Consider the following 26,782-nt stretch of genomic DNA (forward strand, 5'->3'; position numbering starts at 1 on the left):
TGCAAGACCATCGTTAGAATTAGAAGATTGGAAGAGCAGTTCGTTTGAATCCTAGTCGCCACAGCTCCCACAATGGTTACCACGCACCAAGAAGTCGAAGAAACTTTGACCTTCGGCAAGAATTATGCCGTTCTCAACTTGGACTTGATGACAGTACTCATAAACGCCGTAAAGGATACAACCAACGGACGGGAATTCATTTCTAATTGTTCTCGCTGGAATGATGCTGTGCACAAGAAGGAATCCCGACCTCTAACCATTTTCACCACTCTCTTCTTCAACTCTGGCGAACCCGAGCTAGCAAAAACCGCTCCTTTCGGCAAACTTCTTGAGGGCTTCGGCTCTTTCGCCGCAAAATCCGATGCGGTGCAAATAGCGCCTAACTTCACCACCGACGAAAAAGATATCGTGCTCCAGAAGACGAGATGGTATGCCGGTGCGGGCAACAGCCTTGAGCAAATCTTAAGGGCGCAGAATATCGATACGGTCATCTTGGTATGTCGGAAATCCCATTCCAGTGAATCAGGCTAATAGAAACCGTCGTAGTCCGGATTGAGTCTATCTGGCGTCGTTATGAGTACTGTATATCGACTTTTCGACTTCGACTATAATATTTTCGTCATCTCGGATAATGTGTTGGAATTGCCGCCTAGCCAGCATCCGGAATATGCACGAGTGATGTTGGATTCCCTTTTAGCGAAAATGAATTTGAGGGTAATTTCCATAGAAGATGCATTGAAGGCACTAGAGAAGTCCTAGTTCTATATATAAGCGCCGCCAACTGCATTATGGTGGTGGTGGTGTTGATCTCATTCTTCGTGGCGGACGATCGGTTAGCTCCGAAATCAACCACCGTGTGTGCAACTAGTGACTGCATAGAGCATCGTTCCGAACTCGTCAACATCCTCAAGCCACCGGTCTACCCTTCTGCGTCTTTCGACAATCTCAGAGTCATCAAGGCCCGCTGGAATTGGCCAAAGCTCATCAATGCGAAAATCACCCTCTGGCCAATCCGCTAGGTGGATGTTGTAGGCCGTTTCCCACTCGAGTCGCGATTGAGCCCTCCATAGAATTTTGTTTGATGAAGAGAAAAGGCCCTGTAGTTCAGTACCAAGGAACGTTTGAAGACCATCTTGAGCAGAAAGCACGCTGTCAAAAAGGTACATCGTGAATAATGTGCGGCGCTTTGATTCGGCAACAATCCAAGCTTCCCATCTGGGGCGAGCGCGTTGTTGTTCTGCCATGCACATGAGCCCTCCTCGGCTACTTGAACATGCAAGTTGCTGAAGATTCATCATTACCTGTCGGAGAGGTGCATTTGAAACTTGGTTGAGCTTGAAAAATAGTACCATGGCGTAAATCAGGTATGCTTGAAAAGCTGCCAATTGAGTCACATCATCATACATCGCATTTTGCTCATAGAGATTGTTCATCTCTCTCCCTAGCACGTCGGATGCGACGATCTCACTGCCCGGTAAGGGGTTTTCGCAAATCCGAACTAAACTCAAGCAAGTAGAAAGTGGTGGTCTTGTTGAAGTTGGTAAAACCTGCGAAGAGTGTATGAATGGCGGGGCTCCACGGCCACGCACGGCAGTGGCAGCATAAGAATTTAGAATCCGGTAAATGAAAGCCGTGATAGTAGCGGGATAATCTTTAACCTTCTGCCCAGGGACAGGAATGTATGAATTCAACCAGCGATTACTTATATCGTCCACATTAATCGGGCTAAAGAGCTCAAGGTCAGAAAAGTCGAGGGATTCCAATCTTCTGGACAAACGGCTCGTAGCGTCGGGCCTTGCGCCGACCAGAGTCTGGTCTTCTATGAATGTCTCCGAGGATGCATTTGTTGGGCTAGCGCAGGTAATAGCTTGAGTTAAATCGGCTATTGAATTCTGAGTTTCGTCGGTCCCGGCAGGTGTCTCGCGTTCGAGACTTGGAATCAAACCACTGGGTGTAGAGAGAGTGTTCGGAGTGGAAAAGGCGTTGTGTAACCCTCTTTCGCTATTATTTCTTGTGTTTTGTTCGGATCTATCCGGTGATTGAGCCTGAGGATAAGAACATGATAACCCACGTAAAGAACATCTAGCACAGCATCCTGCCTTGCGGTCGCACTTGGCCTTCGCTGCTGAACACTGTTGACAAGCCTTTTGCCGAGAGGTGGAATACCTCGCAGCTTTCATGGCGATATTATAGAATCAGGATGTGTCCATTGGTGTCGTGTTATTCCGCCGTAGAATATGTGTTGAATGTTGATATTACGGATCGTTCCGACGGATGTGTTCCGATTAAAGAAGAGGAAAGAACGTTTCTAATGGAGACCTCCGTCGGAATTGATGTCAGTGGCGGTAGCTAGCCGATATAATCACATGATCGGAGAAGTAGCGACGGATAGGGATCCGATAGAAATCTCCGAAAGAGCAGTTGCGAAGAAAGTTCTTTCCATTTACATGAGATTTTCGGAGCAATGCCGAAACGGTTTTTGAGTTTCTATCGGCGTCGATACGTACCCACCCAAATAATTACCCCACCGGCGACCGAAGAAGTTCGTGATGCTACTAAAGGCGCGCCCTTCTTGTCAACTACGTCATTCTCCCAGCCCCGCCGATTGAAGCTGTTCAGTTTATCGGAATATCGTGTGATTATTTGACTGCGGATATAACGAGAAGTTCAAGACGGCGTAGAAACCATAACCGCAACTTCAATTGCCCATTTTCATCCTCATATTAGCTAGATAATTGCCAAGTCAACAATTACCATGGCAAACTTGAAAGATTATCGCCTCCTCTCTTTCGATGTCTACGGCACCTTGATAGACTATGAAACTGGCATATTGTCAGCTCTCCAACCTCTCCTCGATTCAAATAATCGCACGGACATCACCCGCCTGCAACTACTAGAGACCTACCACGAATTTGAGGTCAAGCAGCAACAAGAAACTCCTGATATGCCGTACTCTCAGCTCTTAACTAAGATTTACGGGCGAGTGGCGCAAAAGCTAGGACTAGCACCACCAACTGAAGAAGAGTCGAGAGCTTTCGGTAATTCCGTACGCGATTGGCCGGCATTCCCGGATACTGTCGACGCGTTGCACCGACTAGCTAAGCATTACAAGCTAGTTGTGCTCTCCAACATTGATCGTGTCTCGTTTGGTCTAACCAATTCTGGCCCGCTAAAAGGATTCCCATTTGATCTGGTGATCACGGCCCAGGATGTCGGCTCCTATAAGCCAAACCCTAAGAACTTTGAGTACATGCTCAAAGCCGTGAAAGAAAAGTTCGGTGTTGAAAAGGCACAGGTGTTACAGACCGCACAGAGTCAGTTTCATGATCATCATCCAGCACGAACCATGGCAATAAAATCAGTGTGGATCGAGAGGCCAGGGGCAATTATGGGTAATAGGGAGAAGGAAATTTACGACTGGAAATTCAACACACTAGGGGACATGGCTGATGCATTAGAAGCAGAACTCAATGCTTCATAAATGTGTTGAACTATCTGTTAATAAATCATGCACACTGCTACTTCACTACACTGCGTATCTTGCGTGTCCCTCTATCGTCTACAACTTAGCTCTTCCACACTTCCGTACTCATTTCAGATGCTCATGCCTGCATGACCTTCTCAAATAGCTTCACCCGACTCGTCCAACTCCTGCATCTCTTTCCGAAGATGTACATCGGAATCGCGCACAGGCAGATAAAGACGTGGATACCACCAATGATCAAGAACACTTCCTTCGGGCCCTGGCTGCTTATCCAATCTGAAATAAAGTAGTTCATGCCGAATGAGTAGATATTTCTCAGGTTGATCGCGGCAAAAGCTTCCGGAGCCTTGTCGCGATGGCAGTCCGTGAGGTAACCATACACGGCAATGCTCATGAATCCCACACTGAAATACTGCAAGCCATAGAAGATCACAGGGGCGATCCAAGGATCCTGTTGTTGAAGCGACCAACCAAACCCGAAGAATGACATGCCTCCTAGCAAGAATGTGATCACGATAAGAACGAGTCGGAACTCAGGCTCATATATACCGTTATTCCTCCTAGACATAGTCTTGATGATCCAATCAGCGATGGGGCCGGATATGAAAGCACCGACAATTGCACCTATAAGCGAAGCAATCGAAACGAGGCCAACGCCGGAGACGGTAAAGTTGTAGGGAGGGGCCGTAAACAATTGAGCTAATACGCTACCGACCACAACCAGCCAGGAGGTTGTAAGACCATATGCAAAGAAGGAGAAGAGGACTTGCGGGAATACGAGCATTAGTAAGGGTCGAGTGAGAACCTTCCAAAATGGATCGTCGGATACCCTTCCGTGGTAGATCTTCAAATCGTGCCAGTAACTGTGCTTCTCTTCCGACCATGTACCGCTTGTCGGAGCACGTTCGATGACTTCAACTTCGACGTTTTCTGCTCCAGGCGACTCGGTCCCTGCTTTGTTCTTGGTAATTTCCTCTCCGACCAGCTTATCCGCATTATCTTGTCCTGTGCCAAGGTCGATGTTTAGAGAAGCATCTCTTTTATATGCGGTTTCGGGGCAGAAAAGGAAGAGAACGACTATCCAGACGCCGAACATGATCGCGCAGATACCGTATGTCCAATTCCAACCCAATCCTTCGATGATATAACCAGAGATAATTGTGCCGCCTCCGACACCGATCGATAGGCAGAGACCCCAAGCTGCGAGTCGGACTCCACGTTGGTGAACGAAGTAAATATCCGCAATGGTAGTGGTAACCAACCTGGAAAAAGTAAATCAGCACCTGCTTTCATTTCTATGAGCATCGCCTTGGCACTTACACTTCAAATGGAGACATTCCAATACAACCTAAGAGTCGGAATCCAAGTAAACTGCCGAAAGAGTTCGCATAATATCCACCAATGCTACTAATGAACAGCAGCAAGTTTCCAAGAAGGAAAACAGGTCTTCGTCCCCAAACCACGGCCATCGAATTTGTGAAGAAGCATGATAAACCAATGACTAGGACACCATATCCGAGCTGGGCGTTAAGAGTATTGTAAGATAGGCCAAACTGAGCGGCCATTTGGACGTAACCAGGCGAGATCATGGGACCCTGTTGATGACAACGTGTGATTAGCCTGAGTACAATAGTAGCGCGATCTCATTACGGGGGGAAACTCACCCATGCTCCTACTACTGCAGTATCGATGCAGATGAAAAACAACATGAGATCCTTCTTCCATAAAGGCCAATTCAAAGGATCATTCGGACTGTTACTCGGTTGTGGTACCAGCAAAATATCCGAATCCTTGCCTTTTCCATGGCGTAGAGTTGATGTGTTGAGTTTGCCATGATGGTGAAGGTTATCCGAACCGATAACATCTGTGAGAAGGGCTGTCCCAGGGACGTGAGCCAGATGTTTATCTTCCAATACTCCGAGACCCATGATGAAGAACTTTTCTATGAGTACGCGAAAGGTTGGCGGTTGGGGGACATCAACTTTTTTTTCTTGGGTGGCAGTCAACACGACTTATAACCATAACAATAGCAGGGTATCTCCAAGACGTTCATATAATGCCCCTTGAATTATTGGAGTACGTTTAGAGGGATCAGCTCCGGGAGTGGTGGAGTCTGGGGTTAGTCTACCACACATCTCGCATGGCATTCCGTACAGACTGCGGGGAACCTTGCTTGGAGTAGCATGAAGGCATCACGGCAATGGCTAGTATGGGGATATTTTCCAACTATTTACGAAGTACACGTGTAAGCTAGTCCCATTGTCTAAACTACTATGGGAGGAAGCACCATTCATTTAAAGATAGTCAGTTGAATCTAGGGTTTCTGGACTCGCCCATTCGCCCCTAGCTGAACGCGCTGGACGGAATCTTGGATTTTTAAATTCGGCAAAAGATCCACGTCTGTGGTTTCTCGTCGGCTATGGGATTCCGGATACCATGTTGCTATGAGCTGGGTAACATGGTGTCGCATTGAACCAAGGGACCTTACATTCCCCAATGGGAACTACTCCGTACCTACATGATCGATTTGAGGTTTAGTCGGAAAATACCTAATCATGGGAACATACACTCTTAGTAATACCCTACAAAGCGACTGAATGGGGTTAATTTGACGCTATTGAAGTTTTCTTTTTCCTATCTGGTTGCTATTCAACTACCGTCTATATAAACCTGGTTAGCGAATGATGGTGACGTTTGCAGTTTGTTGAATGATCCATCGTGTATCGGTCTAGAAAAATAGACGGTATTCTGAATATTATCGAAATAACCTTATGATTTAATCAGGCGTCCTGATATAATAGGTGGCGACACTATATTGGTTAAATTGCTAATTATAAATGAGTGGTGTGCCGGAATTTTCAGCGGCAGGGGAATCAACCGAATGCCGCCTCGTAACTACAGCAATTCTTGTTATGAGGTTCGAAGCACTCGACTCTACCCGAGAACCTGCCCGATATAATATTATAGATCGCTTCTACTTTTTACCTGGATTACCTGCGTTCATGCTGCACTCATGGCTTCATCTAGGTCCTAGGTAGGTAGCATCGTAGGTATGGTGGAGGGTGGGGTCTATAAAGGGGCTGCACTCAAATAGGCTTCAGGGACAATTTATAGGGATGTCGGAATGTAACGAACATTCGACGCATTATTATTGTACCACAAGGAGATCGTAGATCTCTAGAGGCTACCTATCAGATCTAGCATATCTAATTCTCCATCGAGATCAATGCTTGCTCGCAGACCGCCTTTAAGCCCCGCTTCCGTCTCCAGGAAGCTGCTCGAGCCCTGCTTGGTGTTAGAATTGCGTTCTATTAACTCATGCATGGGAAACTTACATCCTTCGGTAACCTCATCAACAGTGTTCGGCACAGAGCACTTGTTCGCTTCGGTAAATTCTTGCGTCTTGACACCCTCGCATGTGTTACCAAAGCATGCACCATCCATCAGTCTTTGGAGTGCATCATCCTTCCATCCAAAAACGTAGTCCGCGTGCTGGCCATAACCAGTACTAGCTAGGTCTTAGTAATGTGGTCTAGAACGTGAGGATATTTTGATGTGAACTTACTTGTCGCCCGTGCTAAGATAAAATGGCTGCGAGCCGTCTTCGGGCCAGTCATTGGGGTCGTTAAATGCAGTCGTGTCCCAAACAATCTAAAGTAATCGAATTAATATTCGCTCAGAGAACAAGTTGTATCGGAGCTTATTCCGATATTGGTTTTTCGGCTAATGTCGATCGGATCGGAGTCCGTGTTACACAAGGAGGGAAAGGGGGCAAGTTAGGCCTTATGACAACTTACCTCAAGCATCAACTGCGGGATCTTGATCGGATGGGTAGACGGGCACTCGCCGGTCGTAGCAAACGATGAGGGACCGGTCACAGGGTATGCTACGTGATCTTGATGATTCGGAGTGTCCAAGCGTTCTCCATCCCAGCAGCTAAGTCCCGTCAGCATATTCACCAGGTCTACGGAACTTGTCTATTTCTTACGTCGGGAAGTGAATGTTCGATCGGATACCGCCTAGACACGGGCCCGAAGGGAATGTCTCGGTATCCAACTTGGGGTCGGCGCATGGCGAATAGTCGTCACCCTTGAAATCCGGACCGGTGAAGCAGCGGAAACAGCTCTGAGACTTCAATCCCGAGCCCTTCTTCTCACGTCGCATAGAGTCTCCGACTAGCATGCGAAAACCCTGGATACTAATTTCAGTAATTAAGGTAGGTTTTGATGATACATTGTAATTCTTACGGGTTTGAAAGCGGTGACCTTCTTCTTACCCGGTGAGAGGTAATAAATTGTAACACCACCCTGTTCCCCATCGAAGAATCGATTCGGGATCTGAGGGACGCGCTTGTAGGTACCATTTCGGGCCTTGAAGTACAAATTCGCGGTCCAGTAGTTTGAAAAGTCTTCGCTGAATGTGCAAGTAGTACAAGTAGCGAGACTAGAGACGTCCGTGGTGGGGATCGAAGCGTTGAAAGCGTTCTATAGAAATTAGTTAGATAGGGAGTAGAATTTCCCGCGTAGTTACGTACTCCTCCCACGATCTTTATAGTATTAGTTAGTGAAACTGATTGTTTTAAAGCGTTTTAGGTCTTGCGACGAACCTGGTGAAGGTGTGGAGATGGGTTGAGTCCGGGATTGACAAGACTAGAAGAAAATTAGATATACCTATTTCAAAACCCGTCTCACGAAACGTAGGTAAGACTTACGGATCGAGTCTCTCGATAACAACCTGACTACATCCGAATCGAACTAAACTGTTATCTCCGGGACCCTTTATCGGAGTTGTCTGCGGCAAGGCCTCGGCAAGCGCCGCGACGGACAATAGAGCAGACCAAAACATCGTGACCTATGTCAGAATACCAGTATGAGTGGATTGAAATTGGCTTCGCTTCGAAAAATGGGACAAGCAAAGACAGATCGTCCTATTGTACCAGTTTACCTAAAATAAAGAGGAGTCTTCCATCATATCCCAACCAAGTGCCGGCTATATCTTATAATTAGATTATGAAGTAGCAATTAACTTTTATTATTAATATCATACTAGCCACTACTATCTCGTAGAGGTTCGTGGGGTATTGATATATGGTAGTCTTCATTGGCCGGCGACCTATTTTGCCGGATACGCAGGCGCATCATAATACATCATGCCTACAATCTTCAGTACTCGAATCCGATGCGAACCGCAATCAATTAAACAAGTCAGCGCGGCTATAGACGCCACCATAATATAATCGCAAGTATCTAGAATTATTCCAATTTCAAATTGTATCGGCCAAGTTTTGAGAATCGCCGTTGCTGTTGTCGCTGACAGTTGCTAGCCCAGATACCCAGTAGTACTAGTCCCATTTCTCAATACAGACTCAATAATTATGGAAAATTGGGCTTCGTCGTAGCAAAACACAGTAAAATATCCATTCTATGTCTAATCGTAAATGAACGTAAGGTAGGTACAGTAGAACATAGTCATCGCGTTAACAAGCGTCACAATAATCAAGTCATCAAATTTCCATTCGTATACGCCCAGCCAAAATGCTTACCCAAACCATCGCTATGCATGATAAATGAAAGACGCGTTCCTCCCCGCCGTGTTAAATCCCAATTCCGGAAAAGAGTGTTTCAATAAAAAGCGAGAGTAGTGAATGAGGGAAAGGCATGTCATTATGCCCATCCCGACTCAACTCCCATTAGTTGGTCCATAACCATAGTAGCAGCAGTTCTTCGCTCATCGGTAGTCCCGTCAAGCAGGAACTCATATTTATGCCACAAATGCTGCTGGAGTAAGTTAGCGTCGAGTCCGACGCCCGTTGCCCGGCCTGTGACAAGGAACCCGGTCTCGGCGCTGGACTCGGCGGCTTGTTCAGCACGCGGTCGGCACACATGGTCATAAGCCTGTAGAGCAGCCGGAATTGCCTCTTTTGATGGCAATCGGCCGAGGAGAGTACTAAGAATAAGTGCTTCCTCAAGCGCGATGCTGACACTGGCATCTTGGAATGGTAACATACTATGCGCCGAATCCCCGATCAGACATATGTTGCTACTTACGAAAGTCGGCGCCGGCCTGTGTTCCAACTGACATATAGCAGCCATTTGGACGGTATAAACGCTCTGTATAAGCTATAGACAAGATCTCAGTTAGTATCTGAACACTTCGCAGCTCCTTGAGTGGGAAAATTACTTACATCAACCATCCCATGACACATCGGAACCCGGTTAGTAGAAAATATCTCCTGGAACTCATCCGGCGTAAAAAGCCTGGCCCAAGAAGACTGCGAAGCTCCATTTTCCTCCGTTGCCTCATCCGTCCTACCGTAGACGACGATCTGTGCCTCTCTACTATTATCGAGCAACTCATGGATCATGGCGGTCCCGTCTCCGATCCAGGTAACTTGACGTGGGTTCCTCGGATCCGAATACTGCGAACCCATAGCTCGCTGTGCCCTTCTTAGGGGCACTTTGATAGACACCCTCCAGAACCCCGTGGGATACGCGTTGGACAAGAACTCATCGGAACCGAGAACAAGTCGCCGTGTGAAACCATGGGTACCATCGGCACCCACGACAATATCATATTTCTTCTGGGACCCATCCGCGAAATGCAGCATTAGTCCTTGACCAGGACCCAGCTCCGTCACAGACGATATCCGCGTACCAGGATGCATCATGCGCGGAGGCATACCGCGGAGCATCTCATTTAGAAAAGCCTGGCGGTCGACATTTTTCTTACACCGTTCTCCAAGACCGTTGATGTCTATCTCTCTTCCAATATGAGGACCACTAGCCAATCGTGTTTCGGTTGTGGTGAGAACGGCCCCGGCGCGGTCTAAACACCTCTGCAAGTCAGGGTCGATGGCAGCTAGAATATCTTGCGTGCTTGTGGTGAATCCCAGCGCTGGTCCTTCTTCTCTGAACGCAGGTCGACATTCATACATATCGACAACAATGTGAGGATATCGCAGAAGCCCGCGCAGAACTGCCGCACCGGCTAAACCACCGCCAATTATGGCTACTCTTATGGTTGAAGGCGAACTCGACATGTTGTCTGGGAGTAACAATGAGTTTTCATGAAAAATTGCTGCTGCGATTTAGTGGGCTAGTCGTCAGAAAATAAATAACGCTGTGGTTTTGGACATCATGGTCCGTGAATACTTATCAAGGGCGGTTGTTCTTTAAGTAAGTTCTCTATTCTCTAAATAGAGAATGTCAGGATATGAGCCCCATTCACGGCGCTCATGTGCTACTCCGCTTATAATAACATGGTCTTCCAATATCGGACCATGATATCTGTAAGTTCGCTATACCATTACCGGTCCCGAGTTAAGAATTACCCCCACCGTGTTATTCCCCTAATGAGCCCGAGCATTATCGTTCCTATCTATGGGGAAGTGTTTCATTCTAATGATGGATATAGGGCTGAGGCGTAAAGGACCCATAGATCTGAACGGCAGGATTGGTTAGGGTTGATCTACATAAACATTCGGCGTGAGTCGCAGAATAGTCATCTACGTGATCTTAGCCCCCAAAGGCAGGGATTCTTGTTGATAGTGGAATAGTGGGATGGTGGAAAAGAGTTGGTTTAGTGATCGTCTAGGACGGCGCACATGGAAAGTGACATGGCATGGCCCGGTACCGCGGATCGTCGTTAGCCTCAACAGGGGGTGTGGACACTCGTGGCCCATACTCGATTTAGCAACTGGTGCGAGTTCCTTTGCAGCACCCGATTTAACAATTGAATTCCCATTGAACCAATCATAGAGGATATCATGGATTCTGGGGGGAACTTGGTGAGATCGGGTCGAACAGGGGGTGTCAGCTTCGATTAGCTGACACGCGCCGTCCCCAACGGCCACCCCAAATAGCGCGCAGCGAAGATCCCTCGTAGGCATCGAGATAAAATGTAGGCCAGGACCCAGCTTGGTATCGTCTAGTGCTAGGACAGCAAGAATTCAACTCCTACCTAGGTAGGTAGAGACAAATTGATCGAGCGCGCATTCCGAAATTTGTGTAAAAATTAGTACTAAAGCGACGATTCTAAGAGGTTCTCTAACCTCAACATAACATCGATTACGTACCCGTTAAATATAGGCGCAGCACCATACGGGACCGGGCATGGTAAACAAGTCGTGAATATATGCCCGAGAAGGAGAGTCGGGGGAAAAGAATCACGCATTCATCCATTTCTCCATTCTCAGCGGGTTGAAACATCCCTTGCCTGCCCACCCAAACTGATCTCGCGGCTCCCAAAACCCTAATTCTATTCCTGGTCATCCTTGGCCTTTTGATTGTATCGAAAGGAGTTAGTTAAAAAGTTTTGCGCAGTCAAGAAAGCGATCCTCCTACTGACGTACGAGTAGCAAGTATTCTTGGAAATCTTGTGGGATTTAACGGCAATCAGGCATCTGAATTTATGATACTGAGAATAAATTCAAACCCAACAAAAGGCCATACATATTCCATTATTGGAATTAATAATTATATCATCCCCCCCAGCTAGGTCTAACTGACTTGCCACGCCTTTATGACTAGGTAGGCTATACTCCCTAGCCAAACGATCTACCATTTAGATCTACAATTTTTAATTGGTCAATTAGGGAAGTGATATTTTGAGCTTGTCGTCGCATAGTAACTTAGCTTAGGCAGCGACTTTTTTTTATATCGGATATCGCGAAACTCGTTATTCGGCTTCAAGTGCCTAGATCATAGATCATGATGGTTTTCTTAAAAACTGCGATGGATTCTGTGGTGGACCTCAATGCTTCGTATGTAAGTGGGAAACAATTGACCCACCGCGAATATCCAAGCTGAGACTTCTGCTGTTGAAACAAAAATAACTTATTGATAGAACTAGCAATGCATTCACTTCACGTGGCATGACTTGGGTAACCATTCATAGTTAGCTGGAAGCCCAGGCCGCTCAAGAGGGATGAACAGACCTGTAATCTGGATTGGTGAGAAAATCGTAATGAGTTACAGATCCCCATGTATGTGGAGCATGATGATCCGTACGTCTTGTCTTTTCTTCATTTCATATTCATAGCATCATTGCCTATGTAAAAGCAACCTAGAGAGGTGCTTTCGAGTTACAAGTCCCAATCAATCCCGAGAGCGAAGCTCAAGACAAGCGCATTCGTATGCTAGGGGTATCATCTCGCGTTTTTAATTTCTCCCATCGTGATAATTTTGTTTACCGTCATCACATAGAACACCCAAAATTCCCTGTATCGCGAAAAGCACGCCTATTTTCCGCCAGCCCTGGTGCCGAGATTTCTTCTGTAAGTCTATACTGTCATATCCACGTCCCTTGGTCGCTCCAGGGTGTGCTCCACTGATTAGTATCCATTAGGAAAATCCAGAACACACGATGTTCGAAGACAAGAGAGGTATGACTGGCGTGTCTACAAAGCCGACATCGGGATTTCAATCCAGAAGTCGATAAGACAGGCCTAACCAACGTCTTAGTCCTCATTCACCGTAGTTTCAACTCATCGAGGTCCCCGCCGAAACTACCTATAAAGGGCGGAATCCGGCTTTTTCGAGTTCTTTACCCTCTGGCAACATAGGACGGCCTTGCATGGGGAACGGCCAAAAGAGTGGGTTTTCCAAGCTTTTGGCACTGTGCGCCATCGGACCAACACCGCTTCCGGGTGCAAAACTAGGCACTGGATCTTGTTCTGCTGCTTCTCTCATTCTGCTTTCTTCAATTATCCCTTCCATCTTTTCTCCACGACCAACATGGGCTTGTGGAGTTGGTGATGAATGTCTTCTCTGCGCGCCTCCGGGGCCGCCGACATCGCGAGTGCCCCATGCGCAAAGGAAATCCTCCTCGTTCACGTTTGGCGAGAAAAAATTGAGGCTACTAGTCGTTGGCCGAACTGAATTGTCGATTTCTTGCGAGACGCCGGTGCTAGGTGGGATATCTACTTCGATGTTCCACTTCTTGGCAAGGTATTGTAATATGTTTAGCGCCTGGTGTGCGAAATGATGGCATGGTGCCATTTCCGTCAAGTGTGCAATCCCCTGGCTTAAAGCTCCAGCAACTCTCGGACTCAATTTCGCGGTAATCGTACTGGATGGTGATGTCGGTTCGGCATCGTCCCTATGGCTAGAAGATAATCGCCTGGTTCCGTGCTCCACTTCGCTATCTTCGGGCTTAACCGTCAGAGGATTAGATAATTCTGTCGGCGAGGTGGACTGTCCCTTGGAAGCCTCCGCGCCCACAGCAAGATGCATGATGGAGGATGTAAGTACAAAGTATGGCACAAACGATGGCGTACGGCGGAGGGTGTATAGCTGGGAGTACGAACGGAGGAGGCCTTGAATAGCATCTGCAGCCTGAGCGCAAACATCGCGAGGAAGTATACTGGAGCCAATGATTCGTAATTTTATAAGGGGTCGGAAAAGGAGTAGAATGGCGAAGTGATAATACATACTAACAAACTGATAAGTCAAAGATTGCAGTATAGATATATCATAACAATACTCACTGAGCGAAAAGGACAGCAGGTGTGAAATTATGCCCTAATCGTAGGACTTCAGGAATCCTATCATACCAATTAAGGTATTGCGTATAAATGCTGAGTAGATCCCGACTCGTGACGGGTTTTCCGGGGGAGTGGAGAACGTATAATGATTGGTGGACAAGCTCGCTGAGCTCACAGAAGCACTTATAAACGGATCTAACGTTGGAAGGTTGCTCACAAGATCTCTGAAGAGGAGCTCCTGTACAATCAATCAGATGACATCCAATATCTCCAGACTAGCTCAGAATTCAACCAAGGCGGTGTTTATTCAAATTACTTACCATCATCAGTATATGGCACCCACAGGGATGCCTCTATATCATCAATGATAGCAGGCTTGGGCGGCAAATGCGGAAAACAGGAGCATTGCGGCAAAGAGCCAGTCGCTAGTGACCATGCGCTTTAATATGTTAGAAAAGTACATTAAAACAACTGATAGCATGCTTACTGATCGAGAGCAAAAGCGCCCCAGAATGTTGCAGCTTGCACGGCAAGCTCGTCTTCATCGCCATCGTTTTGAAGGCGATGTAGTCCCATTTCGATAGCTAAGCGTATACTTTGCCCCGCGTAGTACCAAGACTCGGAATCTCTCCCACAACTCGCTTCCCGAATGGACATTATCCCCAAGGCTTGAATAGTGGTTAAATTGTGATGCTCCTGTTCTCGGTAGAAGAGCCTCAAAGACTCCTTGAAAAAATGATCACCTGCTGTGCGTGGGTCGTTTGGGTTTGCTCTCGTGTTGGGTTGGGTGGAGAATCGACAGCCCAGAGCTAGCAACGCATTTACCAGTATCGGTGAGCAATATCGTTCCCGGCCGTCCCGAAAATCTCTCAGGAAATGCTCTTTGCTGAGGGATGCGAATGTTGGATATTCCCAACAGAAATAAAGTGCCAGAAGATGCGATACCAGACTACCATCTGATGTCACGGCAGTCCACGACTCGGGTGGGACCTTCATCTCCGGAGAATCTATTGGCGCAAGCACTTGGTCTACCCCACGATATCGGGCTCCTTCTGTTGCCGGCGATGACTGATCCTGTAGCCACAAACCGACTCGCGAACGAGGAGGGGCTTCCGCCGTCCATTGCATGATATCGGGATGAGAGTCGCTGCGGGTTGACACGGTCTGGCTGTGCGACGAGAAATTCCAAGGGCTGTTAGGGTCGAACTCTTGATTCATACCGTGTGTCTGGGCAGTCGCGGGGCTCATTCCCATAGTGTTGTAACCTCCCGGACCAGCAAGTGTTCCACCATATGTTGAGAGAGGAGGCAATGTCACTCCACCTCTAGGTTCGTTCGGTCTTGCGAATCCGGGCAGTGCGCCTCCCGCAGCAGGTAGAGAAGTACCACCCAACCATTCCGAGATTCCCTCGACGGATTGTCCTTGGCGCAGCCTCTGTAGGACTTCTTCAACTAATTCGGGGCGGACAAGGGCAGAAAAGACGGAATCGCTCTGGCGTTGTTGGCGCCGCAAGGCTTCGATTTCGTGGCGCAAATTCTCTTTCGACTGTCGCACAGGAATCTCGTATATGCATTCGACGTCTTTCTGCGATTTGCACCGACCGCAGGGTTTTTGGCCGTCGCATTTGGCGCGCTTCTTTCGACATTCGGTACACGCATTGGGAGTAACGACACCGAGACCTCTCCTTCTTTTGGAAAGCTGTGTGTTAGAGGCACCGCCCGCGCCGGAATTGCCAGAAGTTGTCGCCGAGGCTTCATGTTTTGGTGTAGGTTTGGATGACGAGGATGTTTGGCCAGTGGAGGGTCCGCTGTCTGGCTCCCCCTCCATTATAATAGTTTAGGGCCGGTAGGGCATGCTCGGAGTAGGGGTAGAGGTACGTCCGCATAGACACGCCTTCTAACGCCAGCCGACGATAAGGAATGGCGAAGAGGCGCGTCGCTAATGCGAGCTACCTCGGAAGAAGGCGTGCCTGAATTGGCCAATTTGGTAAGGGGAACAAGTGTTTGCGAGTTTTTAGGTGAAATCTCTTTTCTTTTGCTGTTTTTTGCTTTTTTTCTTGCTTTTTTTCCTACCTGGCACGGCGATCCAGCTTGTGTAAGGAACGGACGGAGAAACACGCGGGGCAGTTTAATAAGAACCTGACATGTATTCTTGATTGGTCAAGTGAGAGTATTGTAATAGGATTATTGATGCTATGCTACGTAAATATTCTTATTTAATGTAGCGCGTAGGGAGTGTAGAATGCGTAAGATGTGAAGATATATGTATGTGTAGGAAAGAGTAAACATGTATCGTGGATTCTGATATGTAAAAAGAAGAGCGCCGTCTAAAATTCAAGCTCTTATCGAGGTTTTGGGTTTGGGTGTCAAGGATGACAGCACTTGAGCTTTTGCGCTAGTTCGTTTGCATAGCACCTACCCAGGCTGCCCAGGCTGCCAGGTTCGAACCTTCCACAAGTATAAGTACAATGCATGTACTTTCGAGATCCCGACACTTCCTGTGTAACAGACCGGAAGGGGCTTCCTGTACATACGCCGGTACCTAGTTACACGTATCTTCCATGCCGGACGCCCTTGGCTGTATGTAACATTGAACTTACATAGTTAAGATGCCTACCTAGGTAGGTACATGTATGGATAACAATTTCTGTCTTAGAATAGATTTCATGTCTTGATTCAACTTGAATAAACGATACAAGAATATTTAGGCAAAAACATAAGAAAGACTGACGAGCATATGGTAAATGTAAGAAGTTTTATGTCAATATCAAATATCCATCTTCAATATCAAATTTATGGAGGTACTCGGATAGCCTTAGAGGAGAGAAAGTGGAGGGGTTGGTGGGGTTTCGATGCAAATCTGTTAAATTTGGTAAGCAGTTAGGTATGTACTGGCGAGTATCTTGACACCATACGTAGCTACCTTCGCTACCTTCTAGAAGGCGAAGATACAGGCGGTATACTTGAAGTTCTATAGTGGAGTTTAAGGCCAAACTGACAACTCTATTCTAGCTTCTTTAGGCTCCCCTAAGTTCTAATTGAATAGCCGGAAGAGGTTTAATGTTGCACACAAGTGGAGCTAAGGGAACAAATGCTCCCCCCTTCAAAATCGCATCTGGAGATAGGTACGCAAATTCAAAATCCAATCCACGAATATCAGTAACTTAGGGAAGCAACTTATTTAGTCGAGTACCAGGAGGCTTATATGATACACAGGTGTACAGTTATACCATTCATGCTACTGGGTATTCAGCTTAGTTGCGCACCTAAGCTAAAACGGGAATGATGGCGACTGGATTAGGCACATATGCGAATCACGTCCTAAGTATTTGCAAGTACAAAGACAATAATCAAGAGCAGTATATCTTAGCAAACAGACATGTAAGTTGTATTTGAGTGTATCTACTTGTCGTTTCACTCCTTAGGTAAAAAGTATAGGATATCGTCCTAAAAATCCCATAAAAGTCGAGTTACCTGGTAAATTGGAATCGGCTTCATCTCAGAAGTACGTCATAATTCCATACGAGATCAAGATCTTAAGAGAGCCAATCCAGCTTGCGGAGATCCTGGCCAATCATCGCTCGACCCAATGAATTAACTTATGAGGAGGGCACTAAAATAGCCCAATTCGTCGTTCTACTTGCTCCTGTTCATTGCTGGACAATGTTGGCAAATGCTATAATGTGAATCATATAGCAAATCAATACCCTAAAAACTCGGGGATTTTTTTTTTTTTTAGTTGATACTTAGAAGCAATCAGGCCAATCATGATAGGGAAATTCCGGCTTTCGGGGTGCGCTCCGAGCTTTATAGGTCTTTCTTATGATCAGCAGCTTTCGTGAAAGAGTACATGTATCCTATCTGCTTACGTGTCTAACCAAAATTCCTTTAAACGTACCTATTTGCGCATCGGAAAAAACATAGGAATGGAAATGCAAACATGATCCTATGACGGAGGTTCCTATTGTTATTGACTTCTTGATGACGAAGTAGGGCCACTACAGCACTTTACAGCAGGTCGAGATTGGTACCTAGGTAATTCCATCTCCACTTGTTCTTTCTTTTACCTTATGTAACATAGAACTCGAGTTACTAGCATCTTGAGATCTTCTTAATTACTATGGCAGCTTATGACGTCGTTGGGTTACGTTTAGTCTTTTTAAGTGTGATGCCTTTGGATTAGAGTTAGATTCTACACTTGAACACCCACGCTAACACGCCTAGTTAACTTCTTACAACCTGGATAATCCAGGAACAGCGATACCGATACTATTACGTACAGCAGTCTAGTCTGCTGAAGAGGCTTTATGTATGATGTTTCCTTTTAGCTAGGATGAACCCTTTTCGAAAGAACTCATTATCAGATGATTTCTAGCAATAACGTCGACGCAATTCAAGATATTGAGATGTTAGAAACTGTGGGTAGTCGGCGAGTAGATGATTCCAATTCAAGTCAACGCGGTTAGATTATATGTAAGGCGCTTCATAATTGGATAGTATTGAACATTCGTTATTATGTATGCTTGCGTCACTCTCAAGATGTATGCTGTCCTTCTAGTATTGATGGAATAAATCGCACCACTCATTCGACTCGGGACCATGACCGATAGCCAGCCAACATGAACACCAAAAGTGCTCGCTCTTTAGTACTACTATACAATCCATTTCCCCATTAAATTAATATCGTTTGGCCGGACTCCTACTCTTCGTAGGGCTTCTGCCCCTATCACCCTTAGTCGGACTTCTTCGTGTGGTTGGTGTTTCGGGGGGTGGAAGAGACTGGAATCTCGTCGGTCCGTCGTCAGTGTCAGGGGTGACATCGTTTGCAAGTAGGTGCCGGTTATTCGTGTGTCGAGGGGTCTGAGGTGGTAGTGCTTGCCAGTATATTTGTTGCGACGGGGGCCTCATGTGTTGATCGACTGCATGTTGCGATGGAAACGGGGCTGCAGAATGGGATTGGGGAATATCCGTAAAAGCATTTGCGCTCTTGTATAGAGACCTCCCACTGAAGATAAAAATAGAGAACAAGAGAACCAATATTATCTGAGAATAGGTTAGCTGTCCACATCTTTGACCTGTCGCACTCATTATTATAAAGTCTACTTACTATAGTCTTATAAGATAGAGTGTCAACGATCTCGCTGAGTATTTTGGCCATCTCCTTCGCACTGCTTGATATCTGCTTGACGTTGTCTGGATTTTGGTGCATACAGTCATACCACTGGTCGCATAGTTGGTACATTGCTGGAAGTCGTTTCTCGATAGGCGAACATTTGTTCGTGAGATAGTCGCTTTTGCACTTGTCAATCTCAGCTAGGATATCGGCCCTTAATGCTTGTCTCTCAGTAGAGAAATCTTGTCGCAATCCATTGATGACCGCCCATCCAACCCAACATGTGGCTGATACACAGAATAGGTTGAATCCGAATTGCAACCAATAGCCCAGGATACTAGGGGCATACGGATGTCGCTGCAAAGTAGCTAGAAATCTTCCGAACCAGTTGTCATTGTTGCGCCTCGTTTGATCCTTGCGGGGTTTACCAGGCTCGAACGTGCTCTCGTCAGACTCATAATCTGACTCGTCGCGTTCGTCCGGCTGGAGATACGGTAGACGGTAACCGCTAATGTCCTTATCTGCATTATAACGCTTCCTCTTGCGCACTTTGTCTCGTGTAGAGAAGACAGTCTTAGAGATCTCGCCTTTTCCGGGAGTCTTCTTAGATGATAGCGCTTTGTTCCTATTCATGGTCGATGGTGTAATGGTCATGCGCGTAAGGTCGTATTGATCGTTTTCGGGCGTATCGGGATAGTCCGAGACGTCAGTAGCGGCTGGACTAGATTCGGCGGCCGAGTATTCTGATAATGTATCGACTTCGAAGGGCTTCCTGGGGGTTGTGAAGGCAGGGTTTCGGAAGGGCGGAGCGGTGGTCGTTCTTTGAAGATTAGACGTAGAGAAAATGGACGGTTGGTGCGGCGGCGTTGGAGGCAAAGGCTTAGAAGGAGAGGGCGTGCTTTGAGTGCGCTGGAAGGGATTGCTACCAAAAATGCTACGACTGTTGCCGTTGGTAGTTGAAGAGCCGAAGGTATCTAGAAGAACCGCAATGTTAGCCTTCTCTTTCTTCAGGCTGATTCATGATGCTACAGCGCAGACATATCCGACAGCAGTAAAAAGCCAGAAGAACAAAAGGAAAATAGGGAGTGTTTGTACTTTTAGTTTGCATTCGTTTCGCAGACTGCACAAACGGACTTGAAGGGTCTATCGGACCATTATTCTGGTATTCCCAGTCCATGGGAGATTCATAGGTTCGTCGCTCCATTCGGCCTCAATCGATGAATTATCCACCAGAAAATATACAACGGTGCGATTTTCCGGCGGAGAAACTGATTAATGAATTAAAAACGAATGGCTGAGTAGGGAAAAAGATTGGGGTGAGCTTCGATTTGGCTACCCGTTATTTTCCACGTTTTTCTCTTGTTCGGGTTTTGAGGGAGAGAGGCTGATTGGAAAATGCAGTTCCTGCTAGCAACCGTCAGCGATAAAGTAAACAAAAAATTAAAACACGATTCAGGTAACACAAGACAAGGAAACACTGCGAATTAGGTAATCATCTGTAGCCAAGCATGTTAAAATGTGGGTACCTCCAACGTACTGCACGGACCATGTAGACTGTGACCACCCCCTGCTCTTTCGATTTGCTGCGTCTAGTAACTTACCTTTAACTTTATCTTTTTATTCTGACTGATTATTGAATTATTTCTCCTACTTTCAACACCTTTTCTTCTTCATCTAACTTTGATCACCTGGAACTCTGAATCAGGCGCGAGAAAGCCTATTTTATGGTTGTCTTCGTATTTATTATTTCTACCTGAGTCAGCTTGTTTTTTCATTGTTCTTTTTTTCCTGCTCCTTCTGCAGGCAATTAGGCCAGTAAAGATAATTCCAGCCAATTCACTATTCCAACCCGCTCATTCAAACCATTTCCCCTCTGTCCTTGGTCCTTTCCACCTTACTCCGACCCGAAATGTCGGACGCAGACTCAGCCGCAGGCTCTCCAGCCCGAAACGCACGCGACGAGGATGAACAGGGACTAGGTGACTATGATATCGCCCGCGCCGACGATTCAGACAAGGATTCCGACGCTCTATCCGAAATCGACGAAGATCAATTCGATGATTACGATCCTAACACTGCTCGTATCGACGAAAAGCGCCCCGAGCCCCAGGTCATCGATGAGGACGCGGCACGTACACTGAAGGCTGGAAGACGAAAGGGAACGGCTACGAAGAAACCTAAGGAAGGACGACGCGCGAAGAAGCGAGCACGCGACGATGATAATGATGGTGCGGATGGCGAGATTCTTCACACTAAGCGAGTTCGCAAGGCTCCCGGCGCGGATGCTCCAGAGCAAGAATCCGAGCACGAGATCGAGGAAAACTTGACTCCTGAGGAACGACGGCGCCGAGCTATCGAGCGCGCGGCCAGAAACCAGACGAAGCCCAAGGGTTCCAGGCGTAAGAAGAAGGATGAAGTAGTACGTTCAATCTACGTTCAATCTAGAGTCAAGAATCTGGTGGATTACGTTTTCTAACATGGATGGATTTAGGATCTGGAAGATGAATTGGACGAGCGAATCGCTGACTTGAAAGTTCGTATGGAGAACGCTTGTCAGGCGGATAACCAAGCACGAGAGGCAGGCCAACCAGCCCTACACAAGCTTAAGCTCCTTCCCGAGGTGATGACGCTTCTTAATCGCAACAACAACCAAGCAGTCGTTGTCGACCCTGACACGAACTTCTTACAACACGTGAAGTTCTTCCTAGAGCCCCTGAACGACGGTTCTCTACCCGCCTACAACATCCAACGCGATATCTTCCAAGCCCTAATGCGCCTACCGATAGAAAAGGAGACGCTACGATCAAGCGGCATCGGAAAGGTCGTTCTGTTCTACACCAAGAGCAAGAAGCCCGAGATGGGTATTAAGCGAATGGCCGAGCGTCTGTTGGGAGAGTGGAGCAGACCTATTCTAAAGCGCACCGACGATTACAAGAAGCGCCACGTCGAGACACGAGACTTTGATTACCAGTACGTTTTACCCTATATTCCACTAAATACATTGTCGCTAACCAAGTGCAAACAGAGCAGCGAAAATCCGACAAGCTACCGCCAGCAGTCAACTAACGCTAAACCAACGCCACACCCCTCAGAGCATCGCCGAGGCCGAACGAGCTCGTATTCTCGCGCCTGCGAGAGAGATCAGCCGCGCCCGTATTGCGGGCACTCCATCTACCTACTCGATCGCACCGCGCAGCACCTTCGATCCTTCTACCGCTCAAGATCACCGACCGATCGGCCAGAGCGGTATCGAAGCATTCCGCAAGATGACCCAAAAGGGAAAAAAGAAGGGCTAGTGGCTCTAAATTCTTTTCATCATGGTGTATATCTACGAGTATTTTCGATCGTTTGGTGGTGGGTTCTTAGTGTTACACATGCACTCGGAGTTCGGGTTAATAGGTTGATTCTTCGCTGAAAAAGATAGTTGATCAAAAAGCAGTGGCTACCGCAGTGATTATGCTTTGCTTTCATAGGAGGACTCGGGTGGTGTACTACAACAAGACACAATATCGTACAACTCGATTTATCAGATAGGCGGTACACATAGTTTCAAATTGTGATAGTGCCTGCGAGGGTCATACGAATAGACTGCACTGTTTCTATCATCGATTTTCGCCTGTGACACGCTCTACGCTAAAGATCACCAGAGATAATTCGTGTAACACGCATTTCTCTCCGCAAATTGAAATTCGGATATCTTCACGCATACAACAAGTAGAAATAGCAAGTGATTCGAGGTCACCGTGATGTATTCGGGGGTAAAAGCTTTATCCCTTCATGAGTGATCATTCATACGTAAATTAGGGAGCATCCGCATATGAAAATAAACCAAACAAAGTCAGTCTCTTTTCTTCGCCAACTTCAACCTTTCTACCCAAGTACACAGCAAATTCATAATACTACAGTAGAGCTAGAATGCAAAGATATAGGTACATTTATCCTCAGTTCTTATCACGGTGCTTATTACTCATGGGGGTATGGATCATTCATTCGGGGAAAATTAAAACGGGCGATGAAAAGAAAGAGGATGAAAAAAAAAGTGAAGAAAACCACGGGTTCTACTAGAATAAACTATTACTCCTGGAAGATTTTTGTTGTCGTGTCTTCACTCCTGCTCCCGTATTCGGAATCATAAATCGTTTTGATCGAAAGCCCGTTCTATGCTAGATTCTTTCTTTCTCTTTCCTATTTCCTCAGCGAAAGGACCGATCTTATCTTGGGAGGTTATCTCCATAGTTTAACTCTGAGGGTCATTACTACCGTCATAGTCATTATCATCGCCGAAAGCCAGTGATAGGCACGAAGACTCCTACCGTTTCTTAACTTCGCCAGCCCAGCCTTCAATCCCCTCACCCCTACTTCCCGGTACGAGTCCCTCAAGCTTTATGTCCTCCATACCAGGGGTGTCATCCAACCACGGATGATTCGCCATGCCACCGGCGTTGGCACGTCTCTCGGGTAACAGCTCGAGCATCGGCAAGAGGAATTCGGATACTTCTGATGGTTGGTATTCGAGAGCCGGCTCGTCCTCGGGGAAGAGATCCTCCACAGCATCTTCATCTTCGCCATTTTTCCTCGCCTCCATCTTAGCCTTGGCCTTTGCTTCTGCTCGTTCCCTGCGAATCCTCTCCTTCTCCTCTCGTTCCTTCGCGGGTAAGTCCTTCAAATCCTTAAAATGGTATTTCTCACGAAGGACGTCAGGTAATGCCCAGTGTCGCAGGCGATGGATATTTCTAAGTTCTCCTCTCTTATTGAAAATTTCCTGCGACCAGCGACCAGTCTTCCAGAGCTCTTTCGGGAAGGGACCAAGGAGCTCGATAATCTGTGCGATATGATCGTCGTCTTTGCCGTATTTGGTCCCGGACTGAGGATCGAAAAGGTAATCACCGGTAATTAATTCGAACACCTAAATACCGGCCGCGCAAGATTAGTCTTCAATCCATAATTTTAGAGAACCGTTTCAAACGAATGGGTATAACTTACCATTGCCGCCATACTCCAGACGTCCGTGCTAGCACCCCACTTAGCACCTAGGATAACCTCCGGGGACCTATATTGCCTTGTCTGGATATCGTTTGTAAAGTGATGAGACACCCAGCAAGCATTGCCCAAATCCGCAATCTTGACGTTAATGATCGGGCCCCTTCGTTTCCTCTTCCTCTTTTCCCCAGTCGATGCTGTACCACCAGTCGATGTTTTCTCGAGGGATATACCAGACACCTCCCTTGTTAGAAGGTCACTATAGAGCGAAACAAATCAGCAAACATGATCAACATGGCGCCACACAACTATCTCATGGACTTCTACTCACGCGGTCTTTTCCCTTTGCCCCTGCTTATCACTAGTGGACGAACTCGGCGTCGCCGCTGTAATAGGAAAACGTTAGCACATTGCGCAATTCCATAATTGAAGTGTAAAATATGGGAAGCTAATTGTAGGGACATACCGTCATGGAGCATGGCGTTTAGACTGCTGTGAGACTTCGGGGATGGGAATAGATTGTCGCGATTGAAGCTCGCGTTTAGGGGTGACGGTAAAGGTTGACTGCCAGTGATAAGGGTTCGTCTCCTACGTCTCCCATTCCTGTTGTTCTCCTTGTCCGAGTTATCATTCTTTACCACTTTCTTGACCACCTGCTCGACATCGCCAATCTCTATTAAGACGTTTTCCGGTTTGAGATCGGTGTGGATAATACCACATTCTCGGTGCAGGTAATCCAAGCCCATCAGAACCTGCTTCGCGATCTGCATGACAAGATCTCGAGGGATGCCCCTATGCTGCCACTTCTTGATCAAGCCTAGCAAATTCTCTCCGAGTACTTCGAACACCATGCAGACGTGCACTCCATTCGGACCCTTATGTTCGAATGAATCGAGCAAGCTGACGACGTATTTTCGGCCCGGATGGTTAGGGTTCGCTTGGACGATTCGCTGGAGTAACTTGATTTCGTCGATTGCGGTCTCGGTGTAATGGCTAGCTGATCGCACGACTTTTAACGCGACGTGCTTACCGTTCGTGTTATCGCGCGACAACCAGACAGTCGAGAAATGGCCCCATCCTAATTTTCGCACCACCGTATATTTACCGTCTTTAAACTTTTCGCCAATCTGGACAGGATGATATCCGCCTTTGCAGTAATCTTCGGAATCTTCTTCATCAGCTGTGTTTTCGGCGGCATCTTCAGGACCGGAGGACGATGTGGGGGAATGTTGGTTCATGGTGCCGGATAGATGCGGCGGTCTGTATAAAAGGATGAAGGTCAGCAACCATACTCAACAAAAATAGATATAGGTGTACACGAGCGGTGATAGCGCGACTAAATAAATACGAAGCGAGCAACAAGAATTGTAAAAAAGGAATTAGTTGCAACCAGCGCAAGCAAGCAAGCAAAGCAGAACAGAGCAGAGCAAAAAGCCGAAGGGGTTAGATGAGTAATGTGGCGGGATGCGGCAAGCTCGTGGTCCTCCTGACTGGCTGACTAGGTAAAGACCTGGCTGTGTGACCTGACGGTCCGAAATCAGGATTGCCAATAAAAGACGGGCCTAGGGGGGAAAACCCTATCAAGATGCCTTGCCTAGGTACCTAACCTAGGACAAGGGGGGGAAGGACCACAGACAAGTAGGCAAATAGGCAGACTAGTCGCCGTGATTTGACGGTGGCGGGCTGTGGGGGGTGAAAATAATAGTCAAAGCCGCGGGGTGTTCCAAGCCACAGGAATTATTTGGTAGTTTTGTTTTTGGTAGTTTTGTTGTAGTGGGTGGATTAGTAGATGATAAGTAGTAATAACCTTTTTTTCATAGAAGCCATTGCGCCCACTATATTGTGCTCTCATCCGGTGTAAGAAGAGGCACAAAGAGTGAAGGAGGTAAGGGGGTTGTGTAGCTGAGTAGAGATCGTAACCGCGTATTCCACAATTGCTATAGTGGAGGGGGAACCATATAAGAAATGCCAAGGGAACGTGGACGAGATGCACCGACGAAAGTGAAGGCAAAAGACGCGTAGCCAATACCCGAAATAAAAATGCGACAATGGGAAACAAAGTAGCCGCCGAGATTGTAAATAATAATGAGCTTTCTTGGGCTTAGATAAAGGCGAGGCGGGAGGGAAAAAAATGAAGTCGTAATAGAAAGTGAGCGATAAATCGCAGCACGATATCAACTCGGCTCAACTCTAGACTCAGCCCCAGTCAGGTTTTGAGGCAAAGCAGTGAATTGATGATGGATGGGATAAGATCAAAAAGAATGGAAGAGTTGTGTCGTCGAATGATGCGCTTGCTCGTGAGAGGTGGTAATAAATTTCAATCATTCACCCCTCCCCCCTTTTGTGGTTCCAGTCAGGTCCTCCAGTCAAATAATAATCTTTAAAAAAAATCGTTAAACTTGCTGTACGGGAGGGATGATGTATATATGTAATGTTGTAATATGTAGAAAGACTTGATGGGGAATGCTGTAATGCTGTGATGCTGTAAGACGAACGACCTGGGAATGGTGGAGAGAGAACCGGGTTGCATGGGTTGCACGGTGCACGGTGAAAGAGAAAAGAGAAGCTGTGGGCGCTAAAAGTTCAAAACATCAGAACAATTTGGGGGAGCTCCAAGCTTTCTTTTTCGGTCGAGTCGCCGATCCTGACAGGGTCTCCAGGGGCCTCAGGGCCTTTAGGTACAGGGAAGTTCAGGGAGGTCTAGGAAGGTCCAAGGGGATTTT

General features: G+C 46.9%; 11 protein-coding genes across 11 annotated transcripts; 4 read left to right on the forward strand and 7 right to left on the reverse strand.

The window, feature by feature from the left end:
- Nucleotides 1–72: 72 nt before the first annotated feature.
- Nucleotides 73–759, forward strand: F4822DRAFT_425008 (Isochorismatase hydrolase; the record flags this gene model as incomplete). Its single annotated transcript, XM_051460262.1, has 2 exons — nt 73–495; nt 547–759. The coding sequence occupies 2 exons, from the start codon at nt 73–75 to the stop codon at nt 757–759; spliced, it is 636 nt and encodes a 211-aa protein (XP_051317560.1).
- F4822DRAFT_105452 (uncharacterized protein) lies at nt 689–2,468 on the reverse strand. Its single transcript, XM_051452383.1, has one exon. The coding sequence runs from the start codon at nt 2,178–2,180 to the stop codon at nt 846–848; it is 1,335 nt and encodes a 444-aa protein (XP_051317561.1). The 5' UTR covers nt 2,181–2,468; the 3' UTR covers nt 689–845.
- Nucleotides 2,419–3,541, forward strand: F4822DRAFT_105473 (HAD-like protein). The gene has a single exon (XM_051452385.1). The coding sequence runs from the start codon at nt 2,756–2,758 to the stop codon at nt 3,479–3,481; it is 726 nt and encodes a 241-aa protein (XP_051317562.1). The 5' UTR covers nt 2,419–2,755; the 3' UTR covers nt 3,482–3,541.
- F4822DRAFT_105461 (MFS general substrate transporter) lies at nt 3,542–5,605 on the reverse strand. Its single transcript, XM_051452384.1, has 3 exons — nt 5,149–5,605; nt 4,805–5,079; nt 3,542–4,746 (listed from the first exon to the last, which is right to left on the reverse strand). The coding sequence occupies exons 1-3, from the start codon at nt 5,410–5,412 to the stop codon at nt 3,603–3,605; spliced, it is 1,683 nt and encodes a 560-aa protein (XP_051317563.1). The 5' UTR covers nt 5,413–5,605; the 3' UTR covers nt 3,542–3,602.
- Nucleotides 5,606–6,591: 986 nt separating this feature from the next.
- On the reverse strand, nt 6,592–8,558 carry F4822DRAFT_388445 (uncharacterized protein). Its single transcript, XM_051456892.1, has 9 exons — nt 8,196–8,558; nt 8,091–8,133; nt 8,019–8,030; nt 7,732–7,968; nt 7,473–7,675; nt 7,282–7,420; nt 7,050–7,135; nt 6,820–6,992; nt 6,592–6,769 (listed from the first exon to the last, which is right to left on the reverse strand). Exons 1-9 carry the CDS (start codon nt 8,327–8,329, stop codon nt 6,732–6,734), a joined length of 1,065 nt encoding a protein of 354 aa, XP_051317564.1. The 5' UTR covers nt 8,330–8,558; the 3' UTR covers nt 6,592–6,731.
- Nucleotides 8,559–8,880: 322 nt separating this feature from the next.
- On the reverse strand, nt 8,881–11,161 carry F4822DRAFT_388446 (FAD/NAD(P)-binding domain-containing protein). The gene is made up of 2 exons (XM_051456893.1): nt 9,669–11,161; nt 8,881–9,603 (listed from the first exon to the last, which is right to left on the reverse strand). The coding sequence occupies exons 1-2, from the start codon at nt 10,521–10,523 to the stop codon at nt 9,148–9,150; spliced, it is 1,311 nt and encodes a 436-aa protein (XP_051317565.1). The 5' UTR covers nt 10,524–11,161; the 3' UTR covers nt 8,881–9,147.
- Nucleotides 11,162–12,993: 1,832 nt separating this feature from the next.
- Nucleotides 12,994–15,794, reverse strand: F4822DRAFT_425013 (nitrogen assimilation transcription factor nirA; the record flags this gene model as incomplete). The annotated part of the gene is made up of 4 exons (XM_051460263.1): nt 12,994–13,915; nt 13,971–14,205; nt 14,288–14,406; nt 14,455–15,794. 4 exons carry the CDS (start codon nt 15,792–15,794, stop codon nt 12,994–12,996), a joined length of 2,616 nt encoding a protein of 871 aa, XP_051317566.1.
- Nucleotides 15,795–18,447: 2,653 nt separating this feature from the next.
- Nucleotides 18,448–20,464, reverse strand: F4822DRAFT_388449 (uncharacterized protein). The gene is made up of 3 exons (XM_051456894.1): nt 20,175–20,464; nt 19,074–20,053; nt 18,448–19,009 (listed from the first exon to the last, which is right to left on the reverse strand). Exons 1-3 carry the CDS (start codon nt 20,281–20,283, stop codon nt 18,644–18,646), a joined length of 1,455 nt encoding a protein of 484 aa, XP_051317567.1. The 5' UTR covers nt 20,284–20,464; the 3' UTR covers nt 18,448–18,643.
- Nucleotides 20,465–20,700: 236 nt separating this feature from the next.
- F4822DRAFT_388450 (uncharacterized protein) lies at nt 20,701–22,685 on the forward strand. The gene is made up of 3 exons (XM_051456895.1): nt 20,701–21,498; nt 21,571–22,049; nt 22,105–22,685. The coding sequence occupies exons 1-3, from the start codon at nt 20,989–20,991 to the stop codon at nt 22,373–22,375; spliced, it is 1,260 nt and encodes a 419-aa protein (XP_051317568.1). The 5' UTR covers nt 20,701–20,988; the 3' UTR covers nt 22,376–22,685.
- Nucleotides 22,686–22,813: 128 nt separating this feature from the next.
- Nucleotides 22,814–23,415, forward strand: F4822DRAFT_388452 (uncharacterized protein). Its single transcript, XM_051456896.1, has 2 exons — nt 22,814–23,335; nt 23,393–23,415. The coding sequence occupies exon 1, from the start codon at nt 22,897–22,899 to the stop codon at nt 23,212–23,214; it is 318 nt and encodes a 105-aa protein (XP_051317569.1). The 5' UTR covers nt 22,814–22,896; the 3' UTR covers nt 23,215–23,335; nt 23,393–23,415.
- Nucleotides 23,266–26,621, reverse strand: F4822DRAFT_105545 (kinase-like domain-containing protein). The gene is made up of 6 exons (XM_051452386.1): nt 25,867–26,621; nt 24,526–25,319; nt 24,391–24,445; nt 24,063–24,318; nt 23,393–23,985; nt 23,266–23,335 (listed from the first exon to the last, which is right to left on the reverse strand). The coding sequence occupies exons 1-6, from the start codon at nt 25,884–25,886 to the stop codon at nt 23,317–23,319; spliced, it is 1,737 nt and encodes a 578-aa protein (XP_051317570.1). The 5' UTR covers nt 25,887–26,621; the 3' UTR covers nt 23,266–23,316.
- Nucleotides 26,622–26,782: the final 161 nt, after the last annotated feature.

The sequence above is a fragment of the Hypoxylon trugodes genome (genome assembly GCF_022578975.1).
Source record: "Hypoxylon trugodes strain CBS 135444 unplaced genomic scaffold F4822scaffold_2, whole genome shotgun sequence".
NCBI lineage: Eukaryota > Fungi > Ascomycota > Sordariomycetes > Xylariales > Hypoxylaceae > Hypoxylon > Hypoxylon trugodes.

Coding starts and splice junctions, on each gene's coding strand:
- F4822DRAFT_105452 (XM_051452383.1), bottom strand. CDS start 2,180: ATGAAAGCTGCGAGGTATTCCACCTCTCGGCAAAAGGCTTGTCAACAG.
- F4822DRAFT_105473 (XM_051452385.1), top strand. CDS start 2,756: ATGGCAAACTTGAAAGATTATCGCCTCCTCTCTTTCGATGTCTACGGC.
- F4822DRAFT_105461 (XM_051452384.1), bottom strand. CDS start 5,412: ATGGGTCTCGGAGTATTGGAAGATAAACATCTGGCTCACGTCCCTGGG. Junction 5,080..5,148: donor CTGCAGTAGTAGGAGCATGG/GTGAGTTTCCCC, acceptor TGTCATCAACAG/GGTCCCATGATCTCGCCTGG. Junction 4,747..4,804: donor GGAATGTCTCCATTTGAAGT/GTAAGTGCCAAG, acceptor TACTTTTTCCAG/GTTGGTTACCACTACCATTG.
- F4822DRAFT_388445 (XM_051456892.1), bottom strand. CDS start 8,329: ATGTTTTGGTCTGCTCTATTGTCCGTCGCGGCGCTTGCCGAGGCCTTG. Junction 7,676..7,731: donor AGGTCACCGCTTTCAAACCC/GTAAGAATTACA, acceptor ATTAGTATCCAG/GGTTTTCGCATGCTAGTCGG. Junction 7,136..7,281: donor TCCCGCAGTTGATGCTTGAG/GTAAGTTGTCAT, acceptor CGATTACTTTAG/ATTGTTTGGGACACGACTGC.
- F4822DRAFT_388446 (XM_051456893.1), bottom strand. CDS start 10,523: ATGTCGAGTTCGCCTTCAACCATAAGAGTAGCCATAATTGGCGGTGGT. Junction 9,604..9,668: donor TGTGTCATGGGATGGTTGAT/GTAAGTAATTTT, acceptor TCTTGTCTATAG/CTTATACAGAGCGTTTATAC.
- F4822DRAFT_388449 (XM_051456894.1), bottom strand. CDS start 20,283: ATGGAGCGACGAACCTATGAATCTCCCATGGACTGGGAATACCAGAAT. Junction 20,054..20,174: donor GAAACGAATGCAAACTAAAA/GTACAAACACTC, acceptor CGGTTCTTCTAG/ATACCTTCGGCTCTTCAACT. Junction 19,010..19,073: donor CTCTATCTTATAAGACTATA/GTAAGTAGACTT, acceptor ACCTATTCTCAG/ATAATATTGGTTCTCTTGTT.
- F4822DRAFT_388450 (XM_051456895.1), top strand. CDS start 20,989: ATGTCGGACGCAGACTCAGCCGCAGGCTCTCCAGCCCGAAACGCACGC. Junction 21,499..21,570: donor GTAAGAAGAAGGATGAAGTA/GTACGTTCAATC, acceptor GGATGGATTTAG/GATCTGGAAGATGAATTGGA. Junction 22,050..22,104: donor ACACGAGACTTTGATTACCA/GTACGTTTTACC, acceptor AAGTGCAAACAG/AGCAGCGAAAATCCGACAAG.
- F4822DRAFT_388452 (XM_051456896.1), top strand. CDS start 22,897: ATGAAAATAAACCAAACAAAGTCAGTCTCTTTTCTTCGCCAACTTCAA.
- F4822DRAFT_105545 (XM_051452386.1), bottom strand. CDS start 25,886: ATGGCTTCTATGAAAAAAAG. Junction 25,320..25,866: donor ATGGCTTCTATGAAAAAAAG/GTTATTACTACT, acceptor CCTTTTATACAG/ACCGCCGCATCTATCCGGCA. Junction 24,319..24,390: donor GGGCAAAGGGAAAAGACCGC/GTGAGTAGAAGT, acceptor TTCGCTCTATAG/TGACCTTCTAACAAGGGAGG.